This window comes from Amphichorda felina (assembly GCF_050947745.1).
Source record: "Amphichorda felina strain 45539 chromosome Unknown scaffold_1, whole genome shotgun sequence".
NCBI classification, from domain to species: domain Eukaryota; kingdom Fungi; phylum Ascomycota; class Sordariomycetes; order Hypocreales; family Bionectriaceae; genus Amphichorda; species Amphichorda felina.
This window is the reverse complement of record NW_028145049.1, coordinates 3,806,618-3,832,481: the sequence shown is the minus strand read 5'-3', so window position 1 is coordinate 3,832,481 and position 25,864 is coordinate 3,806,618. Positions and strand designations below refer to the sequence as shown.

Here is a 25,864-nt window from a genome sequence, read left to right as displayed (position 1 = left end):
CCTGCCAGCCCAGGGGTGCTGGGGCGTGCTTAGGGGCGTGCCTCTTGCGCTGCTGGGCGTGCTGCTGCGGGCAGCGGGAACGCTCCCTCGAGTACTATTAGTGTCGACTGCCAGAGCTTCGAGGCGCAAAGATCATCAAGCTCGCACAGGCCTTGGTATCCGCCATCCGGTGCCATAGTGCTGGTAATGTCCTCAATCGTCCCGCGCAGAGTCGAGGGGCCTCGTCTCCCGCCGCCCATTCTCCTGGGGCACTTTGCGAGACTGTGCGACCCAGTCCATCCAGACCAACCAGGTGCTCGACGAGCCGGCACTGGCAGACACAGTAGCGTCCCCTCCCAAGGGCAGGAGGCGACTGCTATGATGTCGACAGTAAACACGCAGACGGTGTGGGCCTGGGGAGGGGTGGGGCTAAGGCAGGGGATCCATGTAGTGAAAGACTGGGGCACGAGCAGGGGCAGGGATGAGGTGAGCCAGGGATGGGGTTGGCTGCAAAAGGTGGGGGTGTTTGTACAGCGACTGAGAGCAACGCCAGACTGATGAGGGTTGCTCATCAGTCCTTTGCCAGGCGCGCAGCTTCGTGGCCAGCAGAACACACTCGGCATGGGACCACGAAGTTTCCTATGATTGCCTAAATCATGGGCGAGCGCGCTCTATCATCTCCCTTCCCAGCGGCTCCCCTACGTAGATACTGATATGGGGTGTTCCGCATAATTGGATTGAGCTCAGCACCATTCGGCAGTTGGGCAAGGGTGGCTTGGGGCTCGTTGCTTGGCTTACGGTGCGCAGGCTCAGGTATGCAGGGACTGGGAAACGAGCTCCTCCGTGGCGCGCGCCACTTGACAACCGAGTTGCAAGCAGACCAGTGCGAATGCCTCAGCGCATTTTTGGTAGCCTAGCGTCTAGATAATACAGAACCGGTGTGCCATAATCGGCTTGTGGGATAACATATCCGTCGCTGAACGAATGCTGATGATTGGCGATAAACTACGGATAATACGAGGCTCGTACCTATCCGCATCCTGGCGCGAAACGCGCGACGGCCGGCAGTTCAAGAGTACACCGTGTTCCCCGTCTCAAAGCCGACCACAGCAAGGGCATGACCAAGAGCATAACCGGGGGAAGTGCAGCGTCTCTACCCACGACAGAGTGCTGAATGGGGGCCGGTTGAATTGCTGGGCCCCTCGCCGAGAGACGAGCAATAAGCAACCAGGATGCCCTTTGCGGTCCCGACGCCGGGGTGTCGGCACAAAATGCCCTGACGTAAGGAAAGGTCTTTTGGAGCGCGTGCAGCCAGAAGAGAGACACGGACCAGCACAAGGCCACAGGCGAGGGGGAAGGCAAAACGGAGGGACCCAAAAACGCTGGGTGAGCGAGGTGAGACATCAGACAATGCAGCAGGGTAGGCCACGGGCGGTGTCCCTGGGCCGGCCTGAAGACATGTGAACGGTGGTTTGTTGTTTCGGGATACATAGTATGTAGGCCCATTGGCTGCCCACGGACTCGGGGAGTCTAGAGGGGCGGGATGGATCATGGATGGTGGTCCGTAACAATCCTAGAGGCCAACGCCGACTGGTGAGGATGTTACCTGGCCATCAGTACGTAACTGGCAGACTGACATCAGCGGGGGTTTGCAAGATTGGATGGGATTGGATCACCACACTGCCCACCAGAGGTTCTGACGTCGTGCCACCATGACAAGGCTGGGGGGCTCATAGTTTCCGTCATCGTGCTCCCCAGGGGCCCAAGTAGGAATAATAAGCCAAGCCGTGAGCTGCAAGGATGCTTCACCATTGCCGCCGCAGGGTATATGGCCATGATGGTTTTGAAAGATCCGGTCCAAAGACAAGCTCCCTTGTCAATACTACGAGTACCAGCTCAGCAGTTGCTGGACATCAAGGTGGGTGGGTTCTGGTACGTATCGCATTAGCCGTCTGATAGATTGGGTCATTAGGAGGACAATGCTTGGCCACGGGTTCGACTCGTCAAAGTCGCCATTACTGCTTTTGGCACGTCCTGCGTCGTACCTACCTTAGTTTTTGTTCCTCCTATTATTCGTAATTCCTGCCTTGAAATTGCGAAGCAGGTACGGGCTTCGGAAGGGTCTAAGGCGAATGGGGGAAGATTGCGGGCGGTTCCTTCCAGATGCCTGGAGGCTATGGAAGTTTCAACCCATCCGCATGCCTAACAGATCACGCTTTCCGATTGTTAATGACCCACCAACAACCTCGATCAACAACTTCAATCCTTGCCTGCGCATGCATTACCAATGATAATAATGGAAGACGAGTACGGATACGTATCCGAGAGCTAACTATATTCGCTGCTAACGAACAACGGTTCTCCAGTGGCTCACCTGAAGATCTGAACCAGCCAACTTCCACTTATCAAGGTGACCGAGTTGGCATGTTGGATCCCGAAATCCCTGCGGGCCCCCAAAACAACAAGCGGGTCGTCACGCCAGTTTGCCTGGTTGCCATCGCCTGTGCTCTGTAGCTATTGCCTGTGCATCGCCCACAGGTGACGACGACGCGGGTCCCCTGCTGGCCGTCGTGCTCATCTGGAGTCGCAATGGACGGCTTGAGGTCGGCGACTGCTCCCCCTCTCAAACCTCGAGCCACTTCCTCCCGCCCCAATGCGCTAGAGGCCTATTAGCCCAAGACCATCAACACCAAGCTGTTGGTCTCGTGGATTGTTCCGTTCAACGCAATAATATTAGGTACCGAGGCTGAAATGGAGCACAGTTCCAGCCGCTACGCACCACTAGCAGCACCCCGTCGAAGTTCGCAATCCCGAAGATCCTTGTCACGCAAACGAACCAAAGAAAACCAAATTACTATTACATGCTGCAGTCGTGGTATCCATCAGGAAATCAATTGTTGGGATGCTCGCTCATTGGCAATGGGGTCCTAGTTGCGTAGTGCGCGGCCAAGGTGTCAAAAAACTGCCACGCCCGCTTCAATCTCATCGTGCATGCGCCTTGCCGACCTTGGATGGGCTCCAATGCGTGGCGTCGGCAGACAAATTCGACTTCCGCCATGGAGGAACCGATTGGGGGGTCCCTCTGTGGAGAACATATCAAAAATCTAGCTGGGCCTCGCAATCCTTACCCACGGCGTCCCCGTCGTTGCCTAACCTACAGGTCGTCATGTTGGGTCAGTTGGTCTCCCCAAGACCAATGCCGCATATTATTCATCTGCACCATCGTTCTGACCAGGATCAAGAACTTAGCGGTCAAATCTATGTAATGTCCAGTATGCAGGATGTTGATTTCCTGGTTCCTCAATGTCCATCTCGTACCTAATACTAGTGGGTTATACCCAATTCAGTATCCCTGTCATGTGGGTTGCAGGGGACCAGTCCGGAAAGAGATGGGTGCTGCTGAACAGAGTTCCACAAAGACTTGAGACCAAACCTTGGAAGAAAGCAGCTCCAAGGCCACTCACTCACTCTCTGCTCCGCCCGGCAGCCCAGCAGTGAGCGAGGGCTTTCCCCAGAGACAGCGGACACACCATTAATGGAATCACGAAGCGTGAGCCTAAGGAAGTCCCATTGTTGCCATTGGCCTTCAACGTCTTGGATTAACTAAAGGGTCGCTTATTGACCAACCGAATCGAACCCATCCCAACCAAGATGGCAAGATCAACTGCCATCTACGTAACGCCCAAGACCCCGCAGCCGATGCGCTAAGATAGGCGAGATGTTGATGGGTGCAGATCACCAACCCCGGGTGGCAGATAGTGGAAGGCTTCGCTGTGTTGGCACTTGTTGGCAGACGTGGGTTTCCTGACGACGTAGCATCACAGCAAGATGCTCCTCTGCCGACATCGCTGTACAGTGGCGAAACAGGTCCCCGTCATTGTCGCATCATGCTGGACGTCTAAACAGTGTACTACGGGTGTATACTTCCTGTTGCAGCAGACGACAGCAAACCTCCCATGGTTGATTGTCTCAAAAACTTCCAGAGCTCCGTCACCTTGCAGGCAGATAGATGCTGTTCTGTCAGTCCAACCACCGGGCTTTAACAGGCAAGAGTCGGTATTTTGCGCCTCCTCCAACCTTTGCAGTCTCCCGCGACGTCGTCTAGCAGGGGTGATAAGCCGACTGCTGCTCGTATGGTGGTCTGAATTTCATTCAGCAATCAGCCCGCTTAAGATCTGCCAATCCGACAAAGTGATAGCGGGCTGTAACCTTTGGAATTTCGACATAAAAACCAAACATACTGTGGGGGTGTCTACTGACGGAGGTTGGCAACGACGATTAGTTCCTGACTTGATCTTGCAGACTCTAACTCTTAGCGAACCTTGGGGGAGAATCAAGAAAGCCGCACCTGCCGAGACTTAGACCATGTCGTACAACTCCAGGGCGTCACAACGACAGATCATGTTGACTCTTGGTGCTTGGCATGTCCCGACATTGTCCGGATACTGGCATCGTCGTAAGGAAGGCAAAACCTTGTACGCAAGTTGGTGTTATTAGTGGGCATTTTTGTTGGAACCTGCTGGATCGCATGAGTCGGCTGAGCTAGTCTCAGTGCCGGAACTCCATATATGTGCTCATGTGAATGCGGCATGACAAGTATGGAGCCAAACTACTCCGTTTGAGCGTTTGCCTCTGGAGCGTTTGCCTGTGGTGCCAACTGCCAAGTTGGCTAATGCTACATAGGAGGATACCAGCCGACAAAAGCTTGGCAATATCACATCAGAACCCAAAACAGTTTGGGGATGCCCCATTTCTTAGTGATGTCGCAAGGAGCAATCGCAGTCGAAGTACGGATACGCATTTCGTTTGTGTCTCGATGCTAGTCGCAAGGCCTACACGCGATCCTCACCATTGGGACGGAATCCTTGACTTCAAACTAGAAGAAATGGAGCCGCACATTGCTCGTCACCGCAGTGGTGGTTGTTGAAGTCGATGCTAGTTGCATTCATGTCTATGGAGTGCAGGTGAGCGACAGCGCCGATAATCATCGGACGGCACAAGAAGCGGATCAACACGGGAGATTGACAACTAGTGCCTGGTGATCTGTGGTGATCGGACCAGGCTAACCATACTGGAGGGCCGTCAACCGCCAGTTCTCGTCAGGGACTCAGACGGTTGAACTTTAGACTTCGCTCCGTCTCAGGGGTGATGGAGTATGTTGGTTCGGGGAGGGAGGACCTCGTACGAGTACAACCCCGCAGCGCGATGTGGCTTACAGCGACCAAACTATCAAGGCCGGCAGATGGTCACGACTCTATCACACAACGGCAAACCAACCAAGGCTTTGTTCTCGACTCCCCAGTGCCCCCTTCTCGCTCTCCCTCCAAGTTCACTTCATCGGCGAGACAGGTGCCGCCAGATCCGCCTCAACCTTTGCTACTACTACGGATACTCGTTCGCTGTGAACGATCAACAATGTTCAACTACCTAGGCAGAGGTGCGACAGCAGACTGTACACGGTCTTTGCTTTTTGTGCTTTGGGGTCCCAGGACCCCGAAGAAAGCACCCCCGAGTTTCCTCGGGGTGCATCTGTAGGGGGTTCGGTGCTATTTCTTGCTTTTTACGAAGCGGTCTCGCTCATCCACACCGGTCGGTGAAAAACATGGGAGAACTGCAAGCCACCATGTGTCGGGAGACACAGCTCGTGCCACTCCGTAAACCCGCCGAGACATCAACTGCATCGGCTCACGATGCTACCATACGAATGCTGCGAACACTAACAGGCATCTTGCCCGAGACGTCGGTGTTGTCTCAGCCAGCCGTGTCAAGCGCACGCGTTTATCGGGAACGTTGGGCCCAGGTCACCCACGCCAACCCGGTATGGCGGATGGGAGAACGGTGAGTTCTGCTACTAACGTTTATGACTTATGGGTGTGTTCAGCAGCCTCTGCCCGAGTACCTTGGCTTCGGGAGCCGGCAAGATAGTCTGCCGTGTCCTACCCAAATCACCGGGTAGGGCAGTGTCTCTCCTGCAGTCCGGTCTCTACGGCCTATGCAACCCCGGCATGTGATGTGATGGTGACGGCCAAGAAGGTTAGTAGCCCTCTGGGCGTCTCACGGCACTTTGGCCATTATTTCATTAATCAACATTCCAGTTGGATAGAAACACGCCGCTGCATCCGCACGGTGCAGGAGAATAGGCCGGGAATTGCTCTTGCAGATCCGGCTGGGCGCATCCGTACTTGCCCCTTGCCGTCCGAACCATCTTGTTGGGATTGTTCGTGACGCCTTGTCACACTTGGGCTACCCTATGTTTGCATGCTCTCTACTTGAGTGCAGTCAGGCCATCTTTCTAATGCTACCTGGGAATATAGCCAGATGGTCCAGCTTGGCAGTGTTGGCGTTGGAGGTGATGAAAAGAGAAGGCTGAAGTCTTTGTGTGAACTGCATGTATAGGTAGTATGCGTACCTGGGTATACGGGAACACTGAATGGGGAAGGCCGGAATGTTGTAATGTAAACGAAGCTCAAATGTTTACTCTTCCATTTACGATCACCATGCGTGCAGTAGCTTAACAAGCGATAGATCAAGGGCAGGGCATAGTTACTGGAAGCAGAACCATGCTTAAGGCATCTTTTCCATTCATATTAATTCACTGTGAACCCTCCCCACACAACCAACCTCAAGGATGGTCCGCTCAATGCCTTCCAAGAACAAGTTATAAACATCTCTCATCCTCCACCGTCGACCCTGCCACTACCACTCTATATCTCGGAAATCTTCGCCTCACACCCACCCACGCGGGGATTACCACGTGAGCCGGCGAGGGGCCTCTGAGATCTGACAGCCTTTGTGTCGGAGACTGCGGACAAATCTAATATACAAATAGGAGAAGAAGAAAAAAGTTTAGACGAGAGAACGAAGAAAAATACTGGCGCGTGGCGCCGCGTGGTGTTTGTCTGGCGATGCGATGCGATGCGATGCGAAAAAGAAATCCATAGATGAATATGAACGGGGGCCGCGACCTCGAGTAGACCGGAAAATCGACGTGGGGCGAAAGGAAAATGAAGAGATTGAATGGGCCGTCGAAGCCAACCCCTGGAGCTCTCGAGAAGAGTCAAAGTTGGATATGGCAACAACGGCGGCTAATGATGGGGAGCGAGTAGTAGCTCCGTGATGGGGGTGGTGGTGGTGGTGTGCAACGTCCAAACTGGTTGCCTTTGTATCGTGACGGTTCCTGACCTTGCTTTTCCGAACGCCGGCCTATCCAAACGCCAAATGCAAATCCCTGGTACTGTATGTAGAATCTGACAACCTCTACCGGTGCATCACCGGTCACACATGTGGTGCGCCGGGACGACCTTTTCCGAGCGACTCGAGCAGTTCTTGCGGTGGGATCCGCCTCATGCCGCTGCCTCGGTCATACATGGACGTCGGTGCTGGGGTGTATCCTTCGCGCTTCTTCCTGAGACGGTCGAGGACGATTCCGGCCGCAACGATGAGGAGGATAATGCCGAGGGAGATGGCTAGGCCGATGAGGACGACGAAAACCAGAGCCAGATGATGCTTCTTAGGGGAGAAGAAGTTGTCCTTCTGGGAGAAGATCCTGGCGATGCTGCCAGGGTTGCTGCTGGAGCTGGTCGTGAGTGCGTATGGCTCAAAGGTAGTGCCGTTGTAGATGGCTGCGGACGCCATGCCAAAGTCGGGGAGCTCGATGGAACCAGTGACCATCAGGATCTCCTTGTGGCCGAGTAGATCGGAGCCATCATGGGACTCGGTGACGGTGAAGATCTGAAGGCTGCGAATGACCGTGGCGGAGCCCAGGGAGTGCTTGACGGTGGACCATTTCTCGCCGTTATACTTCATCAGGAAAACGGAACCGTCGTCCGCCTTGGTGCCAGCGACCCAGATCTGGTTGTTGTCGCTCGACCCAGGGGTCATGACCTCAACTGGGCCGGGGATATCGCTGGCGCCGGGATAAGCCTCCCAGGCCTCGTCGTTGGGCTTGTAGATGGCCAGCGAAGTCTGCCCAGTGCTATTTTGCAGGTTACCGCCAACGACGAGCGTCTCCTTGCTGGACCACATGAGACAGTAAATGTCACCGCCCACGCCATTGCCAGGGCGAGCCCACTGTCTCGAGGCCGAGTCGTACAAGCAGATGCCAGGGCAATCCAAAGCGCCTGCGCGGGTAAAAGAGCCCCCAACAAACACCTCGGTGTCGCGGTCAGGACGAACGCTGATGGCAGCGACAGTGCCGTTGCCGCCCGTCACTGAAGAAGGCTGACCACCGAAAGACTTGGATTCCAGGTCATAGGCGACGATTCCACTGATGTCACTTCCATCGATATTGCCGCTAATTCTGCCGCCTGCGTAGAGCGTGTTGCCACTAATCTCTAGCGCAACAAAGGATGAGTCCTCAGAAATACCATCTCCGAGCCCCGATACGGAATCGTCGTCCTTCGCATCAACGATGACCAAGTTGTGGATGGTTGATCCGTTGCTGGACTGGGCTGTGAAGTGTCCGGCAAGGATGGTGAGATCGCGACCGTCATCGTCGTAGAACAGACCCGTCTCAACGCCGGAATAGTTTTCGCTGAAGATGTCGCGGCGCTGTAGTTGAGAGGAGGAGGGTTGTGATCGAACGGTGAGAGGAAACTGGCCTAAACCCTCGTCGTCAAGCGTGGCAGCGCCATTGGCGCCAATTTGAGCATAGGATATGGAGCCGGCGTAGATGTACTCGTCGCCTGGCAGATCCATCAGTGCCGCGGTCAGCACACCACTGTAGCTTGGTATCCGTCCTTCGAGATTCGGCAACCAGTTGTTTTGCGATGGTACCCACATGGCCAGACCGTTGGCAGGGATGGCCTTGGAGTCGCCGAACTCGTTGCACTGCAAGAATGAACCAGTGAAGGCGATGACAGTTTGGGGGGTGTCGTCGGTGATGTTGATCTGAAGGGGCACGATGTATTGGACACTTCCATCGACTCCTGCCCCGAGAGAGCTCCAACTGTCCTTCTCCATATCATACACAGCAACATGGTCTAGTCCCTTGACGGCGTTATTAAGGGTATTGTTGAAGTCTCCGGCAACATAAAGCTTGCTGCCGTTGACATACATGTCGAGGACCTGGCCGTTAAGGCCACCGTCCAAATGCTGGACCTTGTCGTCGCCATTGATAGCCACAATGTTCTCATGGTCGTCAGACGTGAAGTTGCCGCCGATGAAGGTTATGTCGCCAGATGTGAGCAGGGTTTGAACACCAGTATCGTGGTCGAAGCTTGACCCAAGTTTGTTGATTGCGGAGCTCTCAAAGTCGGACGAATCGAAATCCTTTTGGCTTGGGTCGAAGTCGAATAGCCCATTGAGCCCCCCGGTTGAGTTTATGAGGGTGAAGCCAACCCTCTGGGCGACCACGACCTGATCCTTAATTTCCCCGTCGGGGATGGGCGAGAGAGTGACACTGGGCTTGAAGCTTTCTGAAGACTTGTCGATGTAACCGAAATATATCTGATCGAACTTGTCATAGTTGTTGGTCTGGTAAAGAATTGTGCTGAAATCGGCATCGGTCTGGCCTGCCGACATGGTCCCTGTGACGTTTACGCGGCCTCTCCGCTCACACGTACCGTCGGGCTGGCAACCTGGTGTATAAATGTTGACGGAGTAATTGCCCGATTGCCTGATGTTTGGAGTGAAAACAACCGAGGTCGAGTCAGGGGAAGCACCGGCGCCGACCTCTGCGGTCAGGTATCTGGAGTTGCTCTGGAGGGATGGCGAGTCTTTCCAGGGGCCGGTCGCGGTCGCGGTTGATGGAAAGTCGATAGACTGGCATGCGGGCTCGTTAAATCCCTTGATGGCATAGGACAAAATGCTGTCTTGGAACAATTCGATGCCGTCAAGGCCGGCACCGGCGCCGTACCACTCCGAGATCGCCAGCTGGAACCGGTTCATGCCGACGTTGTTGACGAAATGGAAGTCCTGAAACTCAATGCTGGGGTCATCGCTCAGGGGGCACTCGCTAGTGCACGTCCTGTTCTCTCCGCTGGCAGGGTCGACATAGGTAAAGTTCATGATGCCGTTGATGGGGAAAGCGAGATATCTGAACGTCTTGGTGCCGCGGCCGTCCTGATGGGTGTTCCATAGCCGGAGCTTCGTAGGCTCGAAGCCGAATCCAAACTCCGCATCCCAGAAACCGGGTGTGTTGTCCTGGACGAGCCAGGTGGCCCTCTCCGAGTCCCCAGAGCAGACGATGCTCTTAGGGTCACCGCTGTTCCCCGACGCGCTGTTCTGGGCCGTGATTTTGGCGGTAGACAAGTTGATGGTCTGGCCGTCTGGTTCGTTGGGGGAGCTGGCGTTGCCCAAGCCTGTGAAGCTACCTCCAAAAATGATATGTCCATTGGAGGCTTTGGAAATGGCCTCAACGGGGCCGTTGAAGCCAGCAAAGGGAAGATTTGTCCAGCCATCACCGTCCACCCACGCCATGGCGTTGGTAGAATCGGCGCCCTTGAAGTTACCGCCGACATAAACGGTATCCCTCTCCTCATCACAGTAGACTGCATTGACCTCTCCTTCGAGGCCGTCCAACGATGTGGTCTTGCCCGTCTCTGGGTTGTAGAGGGCAACTGCCGTTGACTGCGTGCCGTCCAGGCTCGTGAAATTACCACCTATTACCACGCCTTGCGTCTCCCCATTGCTGAGCTTGAACGTGCACATTGTCCGTATCGAGGCGTCGGTCGAGACAATCGAAGCCAAGGCGCCATTTGGCAGCGTGGTGAGCAGAGACTCGCTCCCGTTCCTGCTGGGCGGTCTCCCATTTTGTTCTTCGAATTCGTAGAGAGATATCCCGCTGAAATCACCCACAACCCCTATCCTTCCTAGATTCGAAAAGTCGAGATTTGGTGACGCAGCCGGCGTGAACTCGAAGGCTTGTGATATCGAAGGGGCAAGTGACGCGAGGGCCAGGATGCCATGGACTAGTCGATGCGGTCGGGGTGCCACCGAACGGCGCTGCCGTGGTGGTAACCGCATCGCTGTTTCGGTGTGTTGTCGAGGCGAATGGTGGTGACGGGCCGCCGAAGTTGTCGCGTGTCGTGCTATATTCGGAGACGCTGACTATGTGAGCGACTGTGGGGGCGTTTGAATTCCAAACAGCATCTCAGGCCGAGGCGTTGGCCATGGCAACGGGGGCAGGAATGTTGGGCAAGGAATTCGAGGCGGCAGCGACCGTGTGGGCGGAGGCCGTTGATTGGAGATTTGCGTTGGTAACGAGCGTAGGGTCGGGAGGAAAAATCGATGCTTGGGAAATCGGTGTCGACGGCCGCGGACCCGGTCGCGGAATTGTCGTCGTCGCGTCGATGAGGCTTGGGCGTGGTGGAGGAGTTGGGTGGGTTAGACGAGTCAGACAAGACACCTCCTCAGGTGAGGTGAGGTGAGGGCAGAATGGCGGTGCAGACAGCGGATTGCAGACTGGAGCAGTCCAGACTCTCAGGTACAGAGGCTTTGACTGGCAGAGTCGCAGCGTGGCAGAGCAGTGCACGGGCCAAGACTTGCGGGAAATTGGCTTGACGTCGCTGCGACAGGCGAGCCAATCGTCCGGCGCTAGCCCGATTCGGTTAGTTTCCCGTTACCTGTCTGTTACACAGCACCACTCGTAGATACTAGTACGAGTAGTAGACTGTTGATTCGAGAGGTCTCGCCAGGAACGATCCTTGAGAAGGGTCGTGATGCGTTGCTGGGGCTGGAAATTGTCTGGCAATTCGGAGGCTGGTGTTGTGCGAAGTGCAATGCCGGGGGCGAGGTTTGCGGGTTGGGACCACTGAGCTGGACGGGCAATCAGGTACTGTAGCCACTGTTTAGGTAGCCACTGTCAGGCACCGTCGTCAGCTTGCCAGAGCACACCAATCGTCGCACTGCTTTGCAACGGTTGTACGGTTGCGTTTGATTGCCGTGATTCGCCGTACCTTGTCGACTCGCGATTGGGCGCTGTTGTCCGCGTATCAATGACCAACAACTGGCTATACGATGTTTGCCGTCGTGGGTATGTTGAGCAAGCGGGACGAGCCTCGTATTTGAGTAACGTATTGCGGGGGCCGGTCGGTGCGTTGGAAATGAGTGTCGGTCGAAATGAATTGGTAATGAATGTCGGTGGTCGGGTTGGTCAACGAGTGAGCGTGTGTCAATAACGAACGACTAAAGCAATCGAGGCTGCTTCGAGCAGAGAGCCCTTGGTTTGGGAGGCGAAGGAGAGAAACCTTCGGTCCAAGTGGTCTGCCCCTGCGTTTTGCGTCGGAACTTAGAGCCACATGTGTGGTTCTCGGTCTTACCGCCCCCAGCCTCACCATTTGATGTCAGGGGTTTCGAGATCCACTAGACCATCGTTGTTCCTGAGACAACAAAGGACAAAATAAAACGTGAAATTTGAATTGTGACAGGTTACCATGATGCCCATCTAATATTTACTACCTGCTCCCTTCCAACTCGATATATATGAGTACTCGTAGTAGACCATCTAAGTTAGTATATTTGTTTGTGTCTCTCAACTCAGTCAACCCAGTGTGGCATGGTCTCCCTGAGCAACTCTGGCAGAGCAACAACTATCTGGTTCAAACAGAGAATCTTGGCTAGGTGATGGCTTAGGCACGAGTACGTATGACCCGAGAGCTGGCCTCCTTATATTGTTGACACCGAGTGCTATGTGGGAAACTAAAACAAGATATCAAGAAAGGAACATTTGGAGACAAAGATTGGAGGCGTATATTATTGCGACAACTCGTGCTGTCATGATACGGCTGCTGGGCAACGGTGGTTATGGGATCTCCCAAACAGTGTGAGCACCTACTCCTCTGCAGGGAGACCAAGAGGCCCCTCTCCCGTATTCAAAGTCTCTAGCCGTACGAACGGCGGGGCTTCCGCAGTCCTGTGCCTCAAGGACCCGTGTTTGCCCTTCGCAAGTAGACTCGACATCGGCAGCCTCGACTTGGATTGTCGTTGCCTCCCACCAGTGGGACCGACTGGACCATTCTCAGGCCACAAGAAACCGCTGTCCCCTGGAAGAAGGTTCCCGGTGCTTGGTAGTCTCCATGGTCTATGGAGTAAAAAGAGCTTTGTCGCCGCATCGAGCCCAGGGTCATTCATCATTCATCATCCATCATCCATTGCTCTTGTCCTGCCCAGCCCACCTCGTTTTGTAGTCCCGGGGGCTCTCAAACTCGCTCGCCTTGCCCGACCACATGCCCTTCCGCTTCCTCTTGGCCTTGGCCTCGGCCTTCTCGTACACGGCCTTCATGCCGCCGTACTCGCCCCCGGACTTGGCCTCGTAGGTGGTCGCCAGGCCTCTCTTGACCATCTCCAGCCCCACGTTCCTCCGCAGCAGGAACCGCCTGACGTACACGGTCGCCACAATCCGGTCGTACTGGTCCCGCTTGTACACGTAAGCCCGCACGTTGCGGTGCAGGATGTAGTCGCTTAGCCACCTGAGCGCCTCGCCCGAGAAGGGCTGCGCCGGCCGGCCGAAATGGGCGCCTTCGGGGGCATCGACGCCAGCTATGCGGATGGGGATCTGTAAGCCCACGAAATGTCAGTTCTCGCCTGCAATAGATACCGCGCTGGGGTTGTGGTGATGTCCTCGCGTACCGTGCGATCTTTGAGCTCCTTCCTTGTCTCCGGAACCTTCCTCAGCCATCCCCAGCCCACGGCCTTTCCACCCGGCGTGTGGAACAGGTGGAAGTTGTCCCCGTCCCCGACGCTGGTGACCCTGCCAAAAATGCTCCTGTTGCGGAAGAAGGACGGCCGCACAAAGGCGGCGCCGGGGATCCTGCGGAGGTAGTTGGCGTACAGCTGCAGGGCACCGAGACTCGCAAGGGAGAAGAGGACGACGGGCGCCCACTCCTTGGCTGCTGCGAAGTTCTCGTCGGGACCGCCTATCGAGTCGACCCACGAAATGGGCGGCGGCTTTGCGGGTGGTTCATCGCGGCTGGGTTCCTTGCTGGAGCCTGATGATCCAAACGGCCATACCATTCTCTTTTCGACCCCAAGGCCGTGCCACCGCTTTCTGGTCGGTGCCGTTGGGTGGGGGGTCGAAGAGTGTTGTTTGGAGGTTGAAGCTGGTCGGTTGGGGTCTGGAAGCACAGCACGTCGCTTTATTATTCCGCGATTCGCGTCACCGACAAATGGCGGTGGTCGGGCTTGCTGCACTACGGGGTACTCGTACGAGTAATAGCCACCAGACCGCTCTCTCAGGCACCCTTGGGTTGCGCAACACTCCCGACATCGTCTACAACCGTCTGTACACACTACGGACACGCATTTTAATCTTTTGTATTTATACGCTGCACGACCAAATGCTCAACCTTAACCTTCTACCCATATCGACTCGCTCCAAACCCCGTAACATGAGAACTTGGTGCATATAGGCGCCAAATCGCGCTGCATCCATTGTTTCACGCCTTAGCTTCCCTGCACCTTGAAGGTCCGGCCACTGGCCGTCTTCCTCTCCTTCTCTTCGTTCTCCGGTCGAGCGCGACGTAGCACTGGTAAAAATCAGCTTTTGGAGGTCTACTCCGCAGGCGTCGAGTAAACCAACCTTGGAGGAAGTCTGCTGTGCGCTTCCGCATACGGGAGTGAATGTAGGCCTTGGACGCCTTGATGTGGTAGTGGAAGTAGTCCCGGAAGGTCTGGATGTGGGAGATGACCTCTTGCATGCGCTGCGGAGTCAAGTGTCTGGGGAAGAGCACTGCACGAGGTTAGCACCGGACAAGTCAATACCGGACCAACGACTCCTACCAAAGGTGACGTAGCCAATCTTTTCCGAGCCTGTGTTTCGCACGCCCGGAACTCCCTGCAGCTCCAGAGGCGGGTCGTTTCTGAAGAGGACCTGGGGGGCGTTTTGGATGGCTCGCCGGCGCGCATCCACGAACTCTTGGATAAAGACCTTCCCAAATACTCGGTCGGTCTCCTCGCGGAAGACTGTGCTGAAGATGACGGTGACTCGGTCGTGGCTCGCCTTGACGTAGATGGCCTCCTCCTCGCGGTAGTGAATGGCCTTGACCTCGCCTCCCTCCCGGACACCTTGGGGGGCTTCCTCGGACGTAAACTTGGAAGCCTCCTCCTTCAACTTGTAGTACTCCTCGTATGCCTGCTCAAAAGGAGCAGCCATGGCGTTCCGCTTCAACAGGGCAAACTTCAGCGCCAGCGCATCGCGTTCCTCTGGAGCCCAATCGTCAGTCCTGCAAGCACTGTTGCTTTGAGAAAGGCTGGACTATTCCTTACCCTTAGACTCCGGGAGCGTCTCCAGATCTACCCGGACAGAGAAGTCGTAGCCCGGTTCGGTGTGAATCACGTAGTCCCCATACTCCCGCACCAGGACTTGCTCGGCGCCATAAGCAACGAGGTCCTTGAAGCACCTTATTTGAATTGAAATGACAATCTGCGTCTTGACCTCCGGTGTCGAGATGTGGAAGGTAACGCCGTCGAAGTCGGAGACGGTCTGGTCGATGGTCGTGGGAGGGGCATCTCTGCGACGGCCGTTAGCTCCCCACCCGTGTTCTGCGACACGGGGCTGCATGTGCACTTACCTGGCGAACCGTTCCGTCAGGACGTTCTGGATGAGGACATTCTGGTAGTCGAGAAGAAGCATTGTGTCGGTCGGCGGTGCCTCGAGCCCCGATTGTCCCTCGTTCCTCGTTGTTCCGTGTTCCTGGAGCTGGTTGACGACGGTGGTGGGGCCAGGCTTGGGGGAGGCCTGGAGACGTCAGTCAAGCAGGCTGCTGGCCGCCGCTTCCCCCGAATCAACCCACGTGACTGGAGCTGCTCAAGTTGCGACAGATTGGTGGCTTGGCTGAGGTGAGATGGTGGAGCCTGCAACCGACGATCGCTATCGATAAGGAAAAAAATATCCCACCTTGGCCGTCGCTACTCCCAAGTCTGAAGGCGGTTTCTTCATTTTTGACGCCGTTGTTAGGGTGCGCCAGTCGACATTGCCATTGAGGAATCATGGTCAAGTCTTACCTGTGAGCTTCCTATCCGCTACACTGGAATTGGCCAAGAATAATATGGCTGACGGACATGACATTGCAGCAAGTACGAGCACGCCAAATCTTTCGGCGTTGTCGCCTCGGCCACGTCGAACATTGTCTGGCAAGCCAAGGAACGCAATGGCACCAGCGCAGGCCAGGCGGTTGTCGCCGCTAACGAGGAGGTTCTCTGCTGGGACATAAAGAAGGGCGAGCTCCTCAGCCGCTGGAAAGACGAACGATGCAACGCCCCTGTCACCGCGATAGCGCAGAGCAAGGCCGACCCCGATTTCTTCGCTGTCGGATACGAGGATGGTAGCATCCGTCTCTGGGACAGCAAGATTGCCACTGTTCTTGTCAACTTCAACGGCCACAAGTCGGCTGTCACCAAGCTTGCCTTTGACAAGTCGGGCGTAAGACTTGCGAGTGGCTCCAAAGACACCGATGTCATCGTCTGGGACCTGGTCGCCGAGGTGGGACAGTACAAACTTCGCGGACACAAAGACCAAGTGACGGGGCTGTTTTTTGTGGAGCCAGAACAGAAAGTTGAGGGCGAGGAGGGCTCCCAGGCAATGGTTTTGGACGGGGACAAGACAAGCGAAGGTTTCCTGATCACAACTGGCAAGGACTCCTTGCTCAAGCTGTGGGATCTCTCCTCACGACACTGCATCGAGACGCACATTTCGCAGACCAACGGAGAGTGCTGGGCTCTAGGCTTGTCCCCGGACCTTACCTGTTGTATCACTGCTGGTAATGACGGAGAAATGAAGGTCTGGTCTCTTGACGCTGACGGCCTGGCGTCAAGTGCGCATCGAGTGGAGGTTGCTACGGCACACTTCCTCCAGGATCAGGGCACGCTGCACCGACAAGGGAAAGACCGCGCGACCGAAGTTGTCTTCCACCCCCGTCACAACTATTTTGCCGTTCATGGCTCCGAAAAGGCCACTGAAATTTGGCGGATGAGATCAGAGGCGGAGATCCGAAAGGGACTGGCGAGAAAGAGGAGACGGCGGCGTGAGAAGCAGAAGGATGGGAAGCAGGACGACGAGCTAATGGCCGACGGCGACGACAATACCGACGACGTATCGAAGGCCGACATCAGCGACATCTTTGTGCTATACGTTACGGTGCGCACAGGTGGAAAGGTACGGTCTGTCGACTGGGCTCAGATGAGCGGACAGAAGGATCTCCATCTCCTTGCGGCTACCACCAACAACCAGATCGAATACTACAACGTGCCATCGAAAGAGAAGAGCGAACGCAAAAGCAAGACCAAGGATGACATCCCCGATTATACCCGTGCGCTTTCGGTGGAACTTCCTGGACACCGTACCGACATCCGAGCCTTGTCACTGAGCTCCGACGACAAGATGCTGGCGTCGGCTTCGAACGGAACACTAAAGATTTGGAACATCAAGACGCAAAGCTGTATCCGGACGTTTGACTGTGGATACGCTCTTTGCTGTGCCTTCCTACCTGGCGACAAGGTTGTGATTGTGGGAACCAAAGGAGGAGAGCTGCAGCTTTTCGATGTCGCGTCGGCCACTCTTCTCGACAGCGTCGCAGCTCATGAAGGTGCGGTATGGTCCTTGGCTATTCACCCCGATGGTCGATCAGCCGTATCAGGCAGCGCGGACAAGTCTGCCAAGTTTTGGAACTTCAAGATTGTCCAGGAGGAAGTGTTGGGCACAAAAAGAACCACCCCAAAGCTGAAGCTTGTTCATTCCAGGACACTGAAGGTCTCGGATGACATTCTGAGCTTGAAGTTCTCCCCTGATGGCAAGCTGTTGGCGGTAGCTCTTCTGGATAATACAGTCAAGGTGTTCTTTGTGGATTCTCTGAAGCTTTATCTCAATCTTTACGGCCACAAGCTGCCTGTTCTGAGCATGGATATATCCTATGACAGCAAGCTGATTGTCACGAGTTCAGCCGACAAGAATATCAGGATCTGGGGTCTTGATTTTGGCGACTGCCACAAGGCTCTGTTTGGGCACCAGGACAGTATTCTGCAGGTGGCGTTCGTCCCGCACAACTCGGATGGCAACGGGCATCACTTCTTCAGCAGCAGCAAGGATCGCACCATACGGTATTGGGACGCCGACAAGTTCGAACAGATCCAGAGGCTCAACGGACACCACGGTGAGGTGTGGTCCATTGCTATTAGCCGCAGCGGAAACTTCCTCGTCAGTGCCGGCCATGACAAGAGCATCCGGGTGTGGGAGGAGACGGATGAGCAAATCTTCCTCGAGGAAGAGCGGGAGAGGGAGATTGAAGAGCTGTATGAGAGCACTCTCACAGGTTCGCTAGAGAAGGACCAGGATGCCGCGGATGAGAATGGCGAGGTGGGCGCGGCCACCAAGCAGACGACGGAGACCTTGATGGCCGGAGAACGTATAACGGAGGCTCTGGAGCTGGGTATTGCGGACCTCAACATGATGAAGGAGTACGAGGCCGCCAAGCAGAATAACCCTCACGCGCCGTACCCCCCCCGGAACCCCATCTTCATGGCGCTGGGCAACATCAGCGCCGAGCAGCATGTCATGAGCGTGCTTCAACGCATCAAGGCTTCAGCTCTGCATGACGCGCTCCTTGTTCTCCCCTTCACGTCAGTCCCCATGCTCTTCACGTTCCTCAACATATTTGCCATGCGGTCCATGAACATCCCGCTCACGTGCCGCATCCTGTTCTTCATGCTCAAGACCCACCACAAGCAAATTGTGGCGAGCCGGACCATGAAGGTGATGCTGGATGGGATCAGGACGAATCTGAGGGCCGCGCTGAAGAGGCAGAAGGACGAGATGGGCGTCAACATGGCGGCCCTGAAGGTGGTGGGGATGCAGATCAAGGAACAGAGCGTCAAGGATTATGTGGATGAGAACTGGGAGGAGGAGAACGTGGAGAGGAGCGCCAAGAAACGCACGTTCCTCCACGTAGCATAATTTAGAGGACATGTTAGAACTGTATATATATATCACTTGGTTAAATGCTGCTTGGTGATCTGCATAGGACCGCAACATGGTGTATGGGCGTCGTTCATGCGTACCTACAACAAATAAGTGGTCTAGTGGTAGCATAATATCCAATCCCAATCCATCATCTCTAGAAATGGGACTGCTGTATATCTCTATATCTTGGAAGCTGTTGTGCTGAGGAATTGCATTCCATCCAGTTCAAGTCCCTTCCAACGGTGTGATCACGTGACACGTCCCCAACGTTCAGCGCCAGAGCTTGTGGCTCACCTTGAAGCATCAACGTCAGAACGCACATCTGTTTGAGATAAACCACCCGCAACGACGACTTAGTAATTTTTCTTCAGCAAGTTAGTCCACGAATTCAGGCTTGGGTTTCTTTGGGGGATTCTTTCCAGGTTCCTGAGGGGTCCTCGTCCCGCCATTCTCGCCGATCTCATCACGCTCACTCCCTCATCGACCTCATCTGAACCAATCCAGCCATGCTCTTCTTTAGGTGAGAGCATCCCAGCCCCCCCGGAGAGTCGACGATACGCCGCTCCCCCACACAAACCACCCTGCCGGGACTGAGGCTGACTGGCCCCCGCAGCTTCTTCAAAACCCTCATCGACCATGAGGTCACCGTCGAGCTCAAGAACGACATCCGCCTCCGTGGCACCCTCAAGAGCGTCGACCAGTACCTCAACATCAAGCTCGACGACATTTCCGTCGTCGATGAGCTAAAGTATCCTCACCTCGTACGTCCACCCTCGCTCTGCTCTTCTGCCTGACGTGCCTATGTATGTGTTTGTGTGGCGGGGAGCTGTGGGAGCTGACCACTTTTGTCGCAGAGCTCCGTCAAGAATGTCTTCATCCGTGGATCCGTGGTGCGCTATGTCCATCTGCCGGCGGCGTCGGTAGATACCCAGCTGCTCGAGGATGCGACAAGGAGAGGTGAGTAGTGTGCTCTGGAGAGATTATCTGGGCATAGTGTGTCTTGTGTGTGTCCGTGGTCTTGATTTGCTGACCATCTGTGTGCAGAAGCGGCTGCCCAACAGGCAAAGGCGAAATGAGAGGGGGCTTGGGATTCGTTGTGTTAGGAAATGGATGGTCGGTACTGGGCACGGCGTTGGCTCTTTATGCGCACGATGGGTGGAACTGCGGCATCATGCTCCCCTCAGAGATGGGGAACCTACACAGCTACGCAGAGCATTAAATTAATGCAGTCATTCAGGTCATGGTAGACATGGGATGTATACAAACACGCTAAAGCCTGCATGGGGTATACATGGGAATATAAATCACCACCAAGCGCCGCCACCTTGCCCCGGTTTCCCATCCCAGAGATCCTTCTCTTCTGTCTCGACGTCTCGCCCCTCGACCAGAGGCTGCACCAGCCCACATCTCCGCCGTTCAGCCACCCACCTATCAGTCCATGCCTTCATCCTCGACCTGGACTGTTCACTTCCCACATTGACCGTGGGTACGATTTTCTCGATTCTTAGCCCCATCACAAACATGGCCAACTCGCGGAAACTGCTGTGCTCCGAGTAGGGGACGCCAAAGCACATGGACTCGCTGGTGCTTCCTCTCTGGGGGACCAAGTCCCTATATCCAAACCGAGTTCTCCACCCCTTCCCGTGCAGGACCTGCTGCGTAGGTATCGTGCTCGGCGGAGTATTGGCCCCAACAGCCTTGCCGTTCGACGGCCGAAAGTTCCAGCCGCTGGGTCGGAAGCCGACAATCCGGCTGAAGTGCGGTTTGTAGCTGTTCAGGTACTCCTGTAGGGTCTCGGCGCGGATTTCCATGAGCATCTGCATATGGACCTGGGCCTCCAGGGGATTCGACGTGAGAAGCTCCGTGAGCTCGGGCATCCCAAGTTGCTTGCAAATCTTGATCTTTGCAGGCGATGCAAAGATCTTTGAGTTCAAGGCTTTGGCGATGGCGATGCAAATACGTTCCTTGCCGATCGAGTAGGTGCCGCAGATGACGAGAAGCCGTTGTTTGGGGTTCTTATTACCAGAGTCGGCCGCAACACCATTGTCGCTGGCGTCAGCCTTCTGGAAGTACTTGCTCACGCCCGGTGTTCCGTCCCCCTTTGCTGACCTCTCCCAGACGTCGCCCTTGCAGTTCGGATCAGGAGACATGGAAGCGCACAAATCGGCGCACGCGCTGATGACATCGTCCTGCGGTGGAAAGGAGTATCGAGGGTTCAGATAGGTGGTGTCGAGATAGCAGATGTCAATCTTCTGCTGCCTGGTCTTTCCCGAGACGGACTCTCTCAGTTGGGGCTTCAACAAGGGATGCTCGACGTGAGCTGGGCACGCGCGGAAGTCTCCGCAGTGCAATATTCGTTTGGCAGGGCTATTAGGGCCTTTTCCAACAGGCTTCTGGAACAGGAACAGCGAGCTTCCGGGGCAATGGTTAGCGGGAATCATGGTGACAGTGGCCCCGTCCGTGCCGGGGATGTCGTACGGCTTCTCAAACTCCAGTTCGATCACCCATTTGGTTGCAGTTCCTAGCTGTTTCCGCACTAGGCTGCCCGTAACCTGGCTGCAGTATATCGGCCCATGGCTCCACCGGGCTGTCAAGCCAATGTAATGATCGCTGTGGAAGTGACTGAGGAAATATGCTTTGCAGCCCTCAATGGCGCCGTAGCGAAATGCGTCAACGCATATCGAGAACCCAGGCATGATCTTGTAAAACGGACAGGTCCTCTCGTAAGCTGGGCGACCACGAGAGGACTTCTCAGAAGCAGCCGCCGTTGCCCAAGCCGTGTCCTCCGCCTTGTTCGACATGAGCTTGGAAAATGCCGACTTGGCGCCTGTACTGCAAGGTCCAGCTTCGAGGGGGTTGACTTGAGCCGGTCTTGGAATACTCTTTCGTGAAAATCGCTTGCTGAAATCGAATGAATCGACTTCTGAGGCAGGTTCCGGAGTAGCCAAGCCCTCTCCCACCTCCGCGTTTACATCTGGCTTAGGTAGACATAGAGGTGGTGCGCTGCCGTCCAAACACAAGTTGACATGCCGTGTTGCTTTGTCGGGTGATAGGCCAGCAATGTTGCCTTGGCATATGGGGCAGCTCTGGTTCACGGTACCGTCATCGATGGTGTCCTGGGCAAAATCTTCGCTCGAGAATCCTTCAGCTACCTCAGCCTCCTCCGCTTCCAGGCGGGCCTGCTCCCGCATGAATCGCATTTCTCGCATCTCTTCTCCTTCAAACGTATCCAAGTCGCCGTCTTCCAAGTCTCCGAACTCGCCAAACTCTCCCGCTTCATCGACCAGCACACATGAAGAGTCCTCATGCTTTAGCCGTAGGGGATTATCCAAGCCTTTGGCAAAATCTAGCGAGGGCGTCTCGTGAGCTTTATGAGGCATGCTCGACCACTGGTCTTCGTCCACTAACTTCTTTTTCCCATCCCCCTGGGGTTTTGCGGCTTCTTCCTTGTGATCGTCGTCATCATTTTCTTCTTCCTCGCTATCGGAATCCATGACAAACGGCCCTCGAACTCGGGATTTACCGGTCTTGGTAGAACTAGCCGGTTCGGCTGTTGCGGGTGCTACCTGTTTGGCATCCTCCTGGGAATGCACGGCGGTGAGAGATACCTCTCCATCCAAGCTGACCCTCCTCTTCTTTACAGGGCTTTGTATCTCATTGAAGCGGCCCTCCTCCCCATCTCCGTACAGATCCTCGTCATCGGGAATCGCAGCATCGGGAGTGGGGCCGATGAACAGCGAATCCCCCGGCTTCTCCGTCTTCTTGAAGAAGCTCAAAATACTGGCGTTGGGTCTCGAAGGCTTCGTCGGTTTTGGGGTTCCCCTGGTGAAACTACTGGCACTGAGGGTAGTCTGCTTCTTCGGGGTGTTGGATCGACGGGTTTTCGTTGACGCAACCATTGTGGTGGTGACGGATAGGGCGGTCGATGCGGTAAAATAAAAAAAGGAAAATTACATCGATAAAAGTCACCCGCCCATATTAAAGGAAAAAACGCCGGTTATCTAAAGGGTCGGTTGTCGTGCAAGCCTGGCTGGTCTTGGACAAGAAGTCGGAAGCAAAGCGGAGGGGCGAATACGGAGTGCAAAGGCGCAAAGGCAACGACACGACCCGCGTCAATGGCTCCACTCTGAGGCGAATTGAATGTCGCGAAGTCACATGATGCTGCAACCTGTTAAAGTGAAGAGTAACAGCATTGATGGAATTATCCAAGTACAACGGTTATCGAAGTCTATGATCCTATCCAATTCACCCCCTGGGGCACCATCCGACAGGTTATTTATGCTATCAAATAGTACACGAGAAGTATGCTAATATTCAGCACCTAGAGAATATCCCCTGAATACGTACGATACAATCCGTAATCTGTACGGATAAGATTACCAATAATAAGGCTATGGTTTCTCCCGCCACTTGCTACAACATCCACGACGAGCTGAAATGAACCTGGAACACACACCAAATGAGGGCATTATCTAAAAGACATTATGTTTGACATACATAGTGGGTGTTTTGAAGATAGCCAGCACATGCGTTCGAACAATGAGGCGGTGTATTCGTACACGCATCGTCACGCAGGTTTCCACCCGAGTCCCTCAACGAGTCCAGACCTTGAGCCAACCGCCCCTCTCGTGCTTTCATTAAATGTGCTCGCCATGCTCCCCAGCGAATGGTACTTCGCTCGCCGAGTTATTCCCATGACGCATACTAGACTGCCTTCTTTCCTCGACGGTCATTGTTGTCACTACATCCAAGTGAATGGCCATGCCGTTGTCATCGTCACCTCGCAGCGACGTTTGGCTGGGGTTCCGTGACCGTGCCCGATACGTCCCGGGCTTTTGCGAGTTTCCCCTTGTTATGGATGGCCACCACCCACCCACAGACGGATCACCACGGCCCCTACCCGACCCTCCTTGAATCCAGACCTCGTGCCCAAAGGCGCGGACAGGCGTGCGCATAAACGAGAAAGTTTCCAGACCCGTGTCGTTGGCATTCACATCCTTTGCCGAACCAAACACAATAGCATGTCTTGTCGATCCGAAGATGATGCTGTCGAACAGCCCATTGGAAGCAATCATAGTGCCGGCAAAACAGTAGTAGCCTGTCGACACGTCGCTGCCCGCCATGGACGCGACGCGGGCGACAGCTAAGGGCAGCGTGCAGGTAAGGTAGATGGCGGCGTATATGAGAAAGCCGGGTGAACGACCTGCATGTACGTTGTTGGTAGTGGAGTTCATCAGCTTCGACTGCCGGCGGAGGTGGAGGAAGACGGCGACGTAGACGCTGGTAGTTGTGGCAAGTCCGATAAAGATGAATAGATAATGTGTGGCAAGCCGTAATTCCCCATATTCGCGATTGATCCAACACTGAGGAAAACATTAGTTAGAAGGAGTTTCAAGGCTTGAATGGGGAAAGGAGTGATGGTGAATACGCACCCAAGCACCAGCGCGTACAAAATAACCCCCCACATCTCTCCCGTTATGGGTAACAAGGAGTGGGATGGTCGACATAGAGTAGACAAAGAGCCATATTAGACCCATTAAGAGATACAATATCTTATGAGGAGGCTGATATCCCTTGACAACCCCGAGGTAGGTGTGGATCGCAATGAAGGTGAAGAAGCAGCTTGATGCCAGGTCCCCGTTGGAGTCAAAGTAGCCCTGGATGAAGCAGGTGGGTCTGTTGACGAAGATGCCGTTCAGCCCCAGCCATCTGGCGCTTAGGAGGAAGGCTGCTGACTGGTGCATGTCCGCCAACAAGAGGTTGTAGATGAGAACAAGGAACTGGTTCGGCAATTCTTCGTTCTTGGCGTCGCGAATCTGGCGCAGGTTGCGTTCGTGGAGAGACAACTTAACGTTCTGCCCTTGGGGTCCAAAGGCGCTTGCTTCGAAGTGTAGGTCGGGGAGAGGGCAAGGAGGGTTGGGGATGTTGCTGGCAACCGCTCTTGCCCTTGAACTAAGCCCGAGTCGCCACGATATGAGCCTGTAGTTGAGATAGACCCAGAGGGAAGTTGTGAGGATAAATGACAGGCAGGCAAGGACTGTAATAGACATCATGCCGTCGCGAAAATGCTTGGGGAGCGGAGTGAGGGATTGTATGCCCTGGGTTTCCATAAGGCTGTGGGCAGACCGCCCTGCCAAAGCCATAATGGACAGGCCCATTGCCTGATCATTGCCTGCTTGCTGTGTCGGGATCGACCAGCTGCCTAGAGCATGGCGCAACAGGCAAATGCAGGACTCTTGGAGGAGACCGAGCATATATGAGCATGTGGGGTGAGCGAAGGGATATTATTTAACGTTTCCCGGCAGACCATGGATGATGAACGGCCAAGTCTCCACGCGGCAACCTCCTTCTGAGTCCCGGGCCCGCGACTCATGGCTTCTGACAGGGTTTCGGAGATAATGGTCGAACCCATGTGCTGAACAGTACATATTACTGGTGCAGTGTTGATGGGGGTGCAAGAGGTCGCTACCGGGCTGCAGAGCCATCCATGTGGTCTGGTGGGAAGCACATGGAGGCAAAGGCGTCAAGGAGGATGCCAAGGGAGGTCCCATTCCAGCTGTCAGGGGCGGCAAACAATGGACAATGAGCTTATTGAGACATGATCGAGTGTGCGCCAAAGGGATGTGGAGCGCGATGATACACACTCGTCCTCGTAGGCCTTGGGCAGATCCAAGCTTCAGGTCTGGCCAGTATCAATCGGTCGGTTGGTCGGACGTCAGGTCCCAAGGGTCATGACCAGCATGGTTGTACGATATGGAGTACATGGTAGACGATCAGCGCAAGCATGCGCTGTGGGAACCGGTGTGTTGGTGCTCACTGGGCCAGGACGTATTAGTGTCGGTACCTATATTCTCGTACTGCCTTATCCTGGTTGATTCTTGCCTGTCCCGCCGGATTGTCGACAGCTTCCAAGCTGGAACATTGTTCACTTGGCCAGGTAAGCCTCAGGGTAGTTAATACCTAGGTAGGTAGGTCGCAGTGACACTGGCGAGC

General features: G+C 55.0%; 7 protein-coding genes across 7 annotated transcripts; 2 read left to right on the top strand and 5 right to left on the bottom strand.

The window, feature by feature from the left end:
* Positions 1 to 7,254: 7,254 nt before the first annotated feature.
* ACO1O0_001256 (cortical protein marker for cell polarity-domain-containing protein) lies at positions 7,255 to 10,944 on the bottom strand (the record flags this gene model as incomplete). The annotated part of the gene is made up of 1 exon (XM_083190743.1): positions 7,255 to 10,944. One exon carries the CDS (start codon positions 10,942 to 10,944, stop codon positions 7,255 to 7,257), a length of 3,690 nt encoding a protein of 1,229 aa, XP_083054602.1.
* A 2,119-nt stretch (positions 10,945 to 13,063) lies between these two features.
* Positions 13,064 to 13,932, bottom strand: LCL3 (thermonuclease family protein; the record flags this gene model as incomplete). The annotated part of the gene is made up of 2 exons (XM_083190742.1): positions 13,064 to 13,474; positions 13,549 to 13,932. 2 exons carry the CDS (start codon positions 13,930 to 13,932, stop codon positions 13,064 to 13,066), a joined length of 795 nt encoding a protein of 264 aa, XP_083054601.1.
* Positions 13,933 to 14,361: 429 nt separating this feature from the next.
* ARC35 (Arp2/3 complex, 34 kd subunit p34-Arc-domain-containing protein) lies at positions 14,362 to 15,550 on the bottom strand (the record flags this gene model as incomplete). Its single annotated transcript, XM_083190741.1, has 5 exons — positions 14,362 to 14,444; positions 14,498 to 14,647; positions 14,698 to 15,120; positions 15,184 to 15,428; positions 15,489 to 15,550. The coding sequence occupies 5 exons, from the start codon at positions 15,548 to 15,550 to the stop codon at positions 14,362 to 14,364; spliced, it is 963 nt and encodes a 320-aa protein (XP_083054600.1).
* A 356-nt stretch (positions 15,551 to 15,906) lies between these two features.
* DIP2 (snoRNA-binding rRNA-processing protein DIP2) lies at positions 15,907 to 18,865 on the top strand (the record flags this gene model as incomplete). Its single annotated transcript, XM_083190740.1, has 2 exons — positions 15,907 to 15,923; positions 15,991 to 18,865. 2 exons carry the CDS (start codon positions 15,907 to 15,909, stop codon positions 18,863 to 18,865), a joined length of 2,892 nt encoding a protein of 963 aa, XP_083054599.1.
* Positions 18,866 to 19,377: 512 nt separating this feature from the next.
* On the top strand, positions 19,378 to 19,947 carry LSM2 (Sm-like protein LSM2; the record flags this gene model as incomplete). The annotated part of the gene is made up of 4 exons (XM_083190739.1): positions 19,378 to 19,391; positions 19,485 to 19,632; positions 19,726 to 19,828; positions 19,916 to 19,947. 4 exons carry the CDS (start codon positions 19,378 to 19,380, stop codon positions 19,945 to 19,947), a joined length of 297 nt encoding a protein of 98 aa, XP_083054598.1.
* A 228-nt stretch (positions 19,948 to 20,175) lies between these two features.
* On the bottom strand, positions 20,176 to 22,770 carry pso2 (DNA repair metallo-beta-lactamase-domain-containing protein; the record flags this gene model as incomplete). Its single annotated transcript, XM_083190738.1, has 1 exon — positions 20,176 to 22,770. The coding sequence occupies one exon, from the start codon at positions 22,768 to 22,770 to the stop codon at positions 20,176 to 20,178; it is 2,595 nt and encodes an 864-aa protein (XP_083054597.1).
* Positions 22,771 to 23,508: 738 nt separating this feature from the next.
* ACO1O0_001250 (uncharacterized protein) lies at positions 23,509 to 24,981 on the bottom strand (the record flags this gene model as incomplete). Its single annotated transcript, XM_083190737.1, has 2 exons — positions 23,509 to 24,234; positions 24,322 to 24,981. The coding sequence occupies 2 exons, from the start codon at positions 24,979 to 24,981 to the stop codon at positions 23,509 to 23,511; spliced, it is 1,386 nt and encodes a 461-aa protein (XP_083054596.1).
* Positions 24,982 to 25,864: the final 883 nt, after the last annotated feature.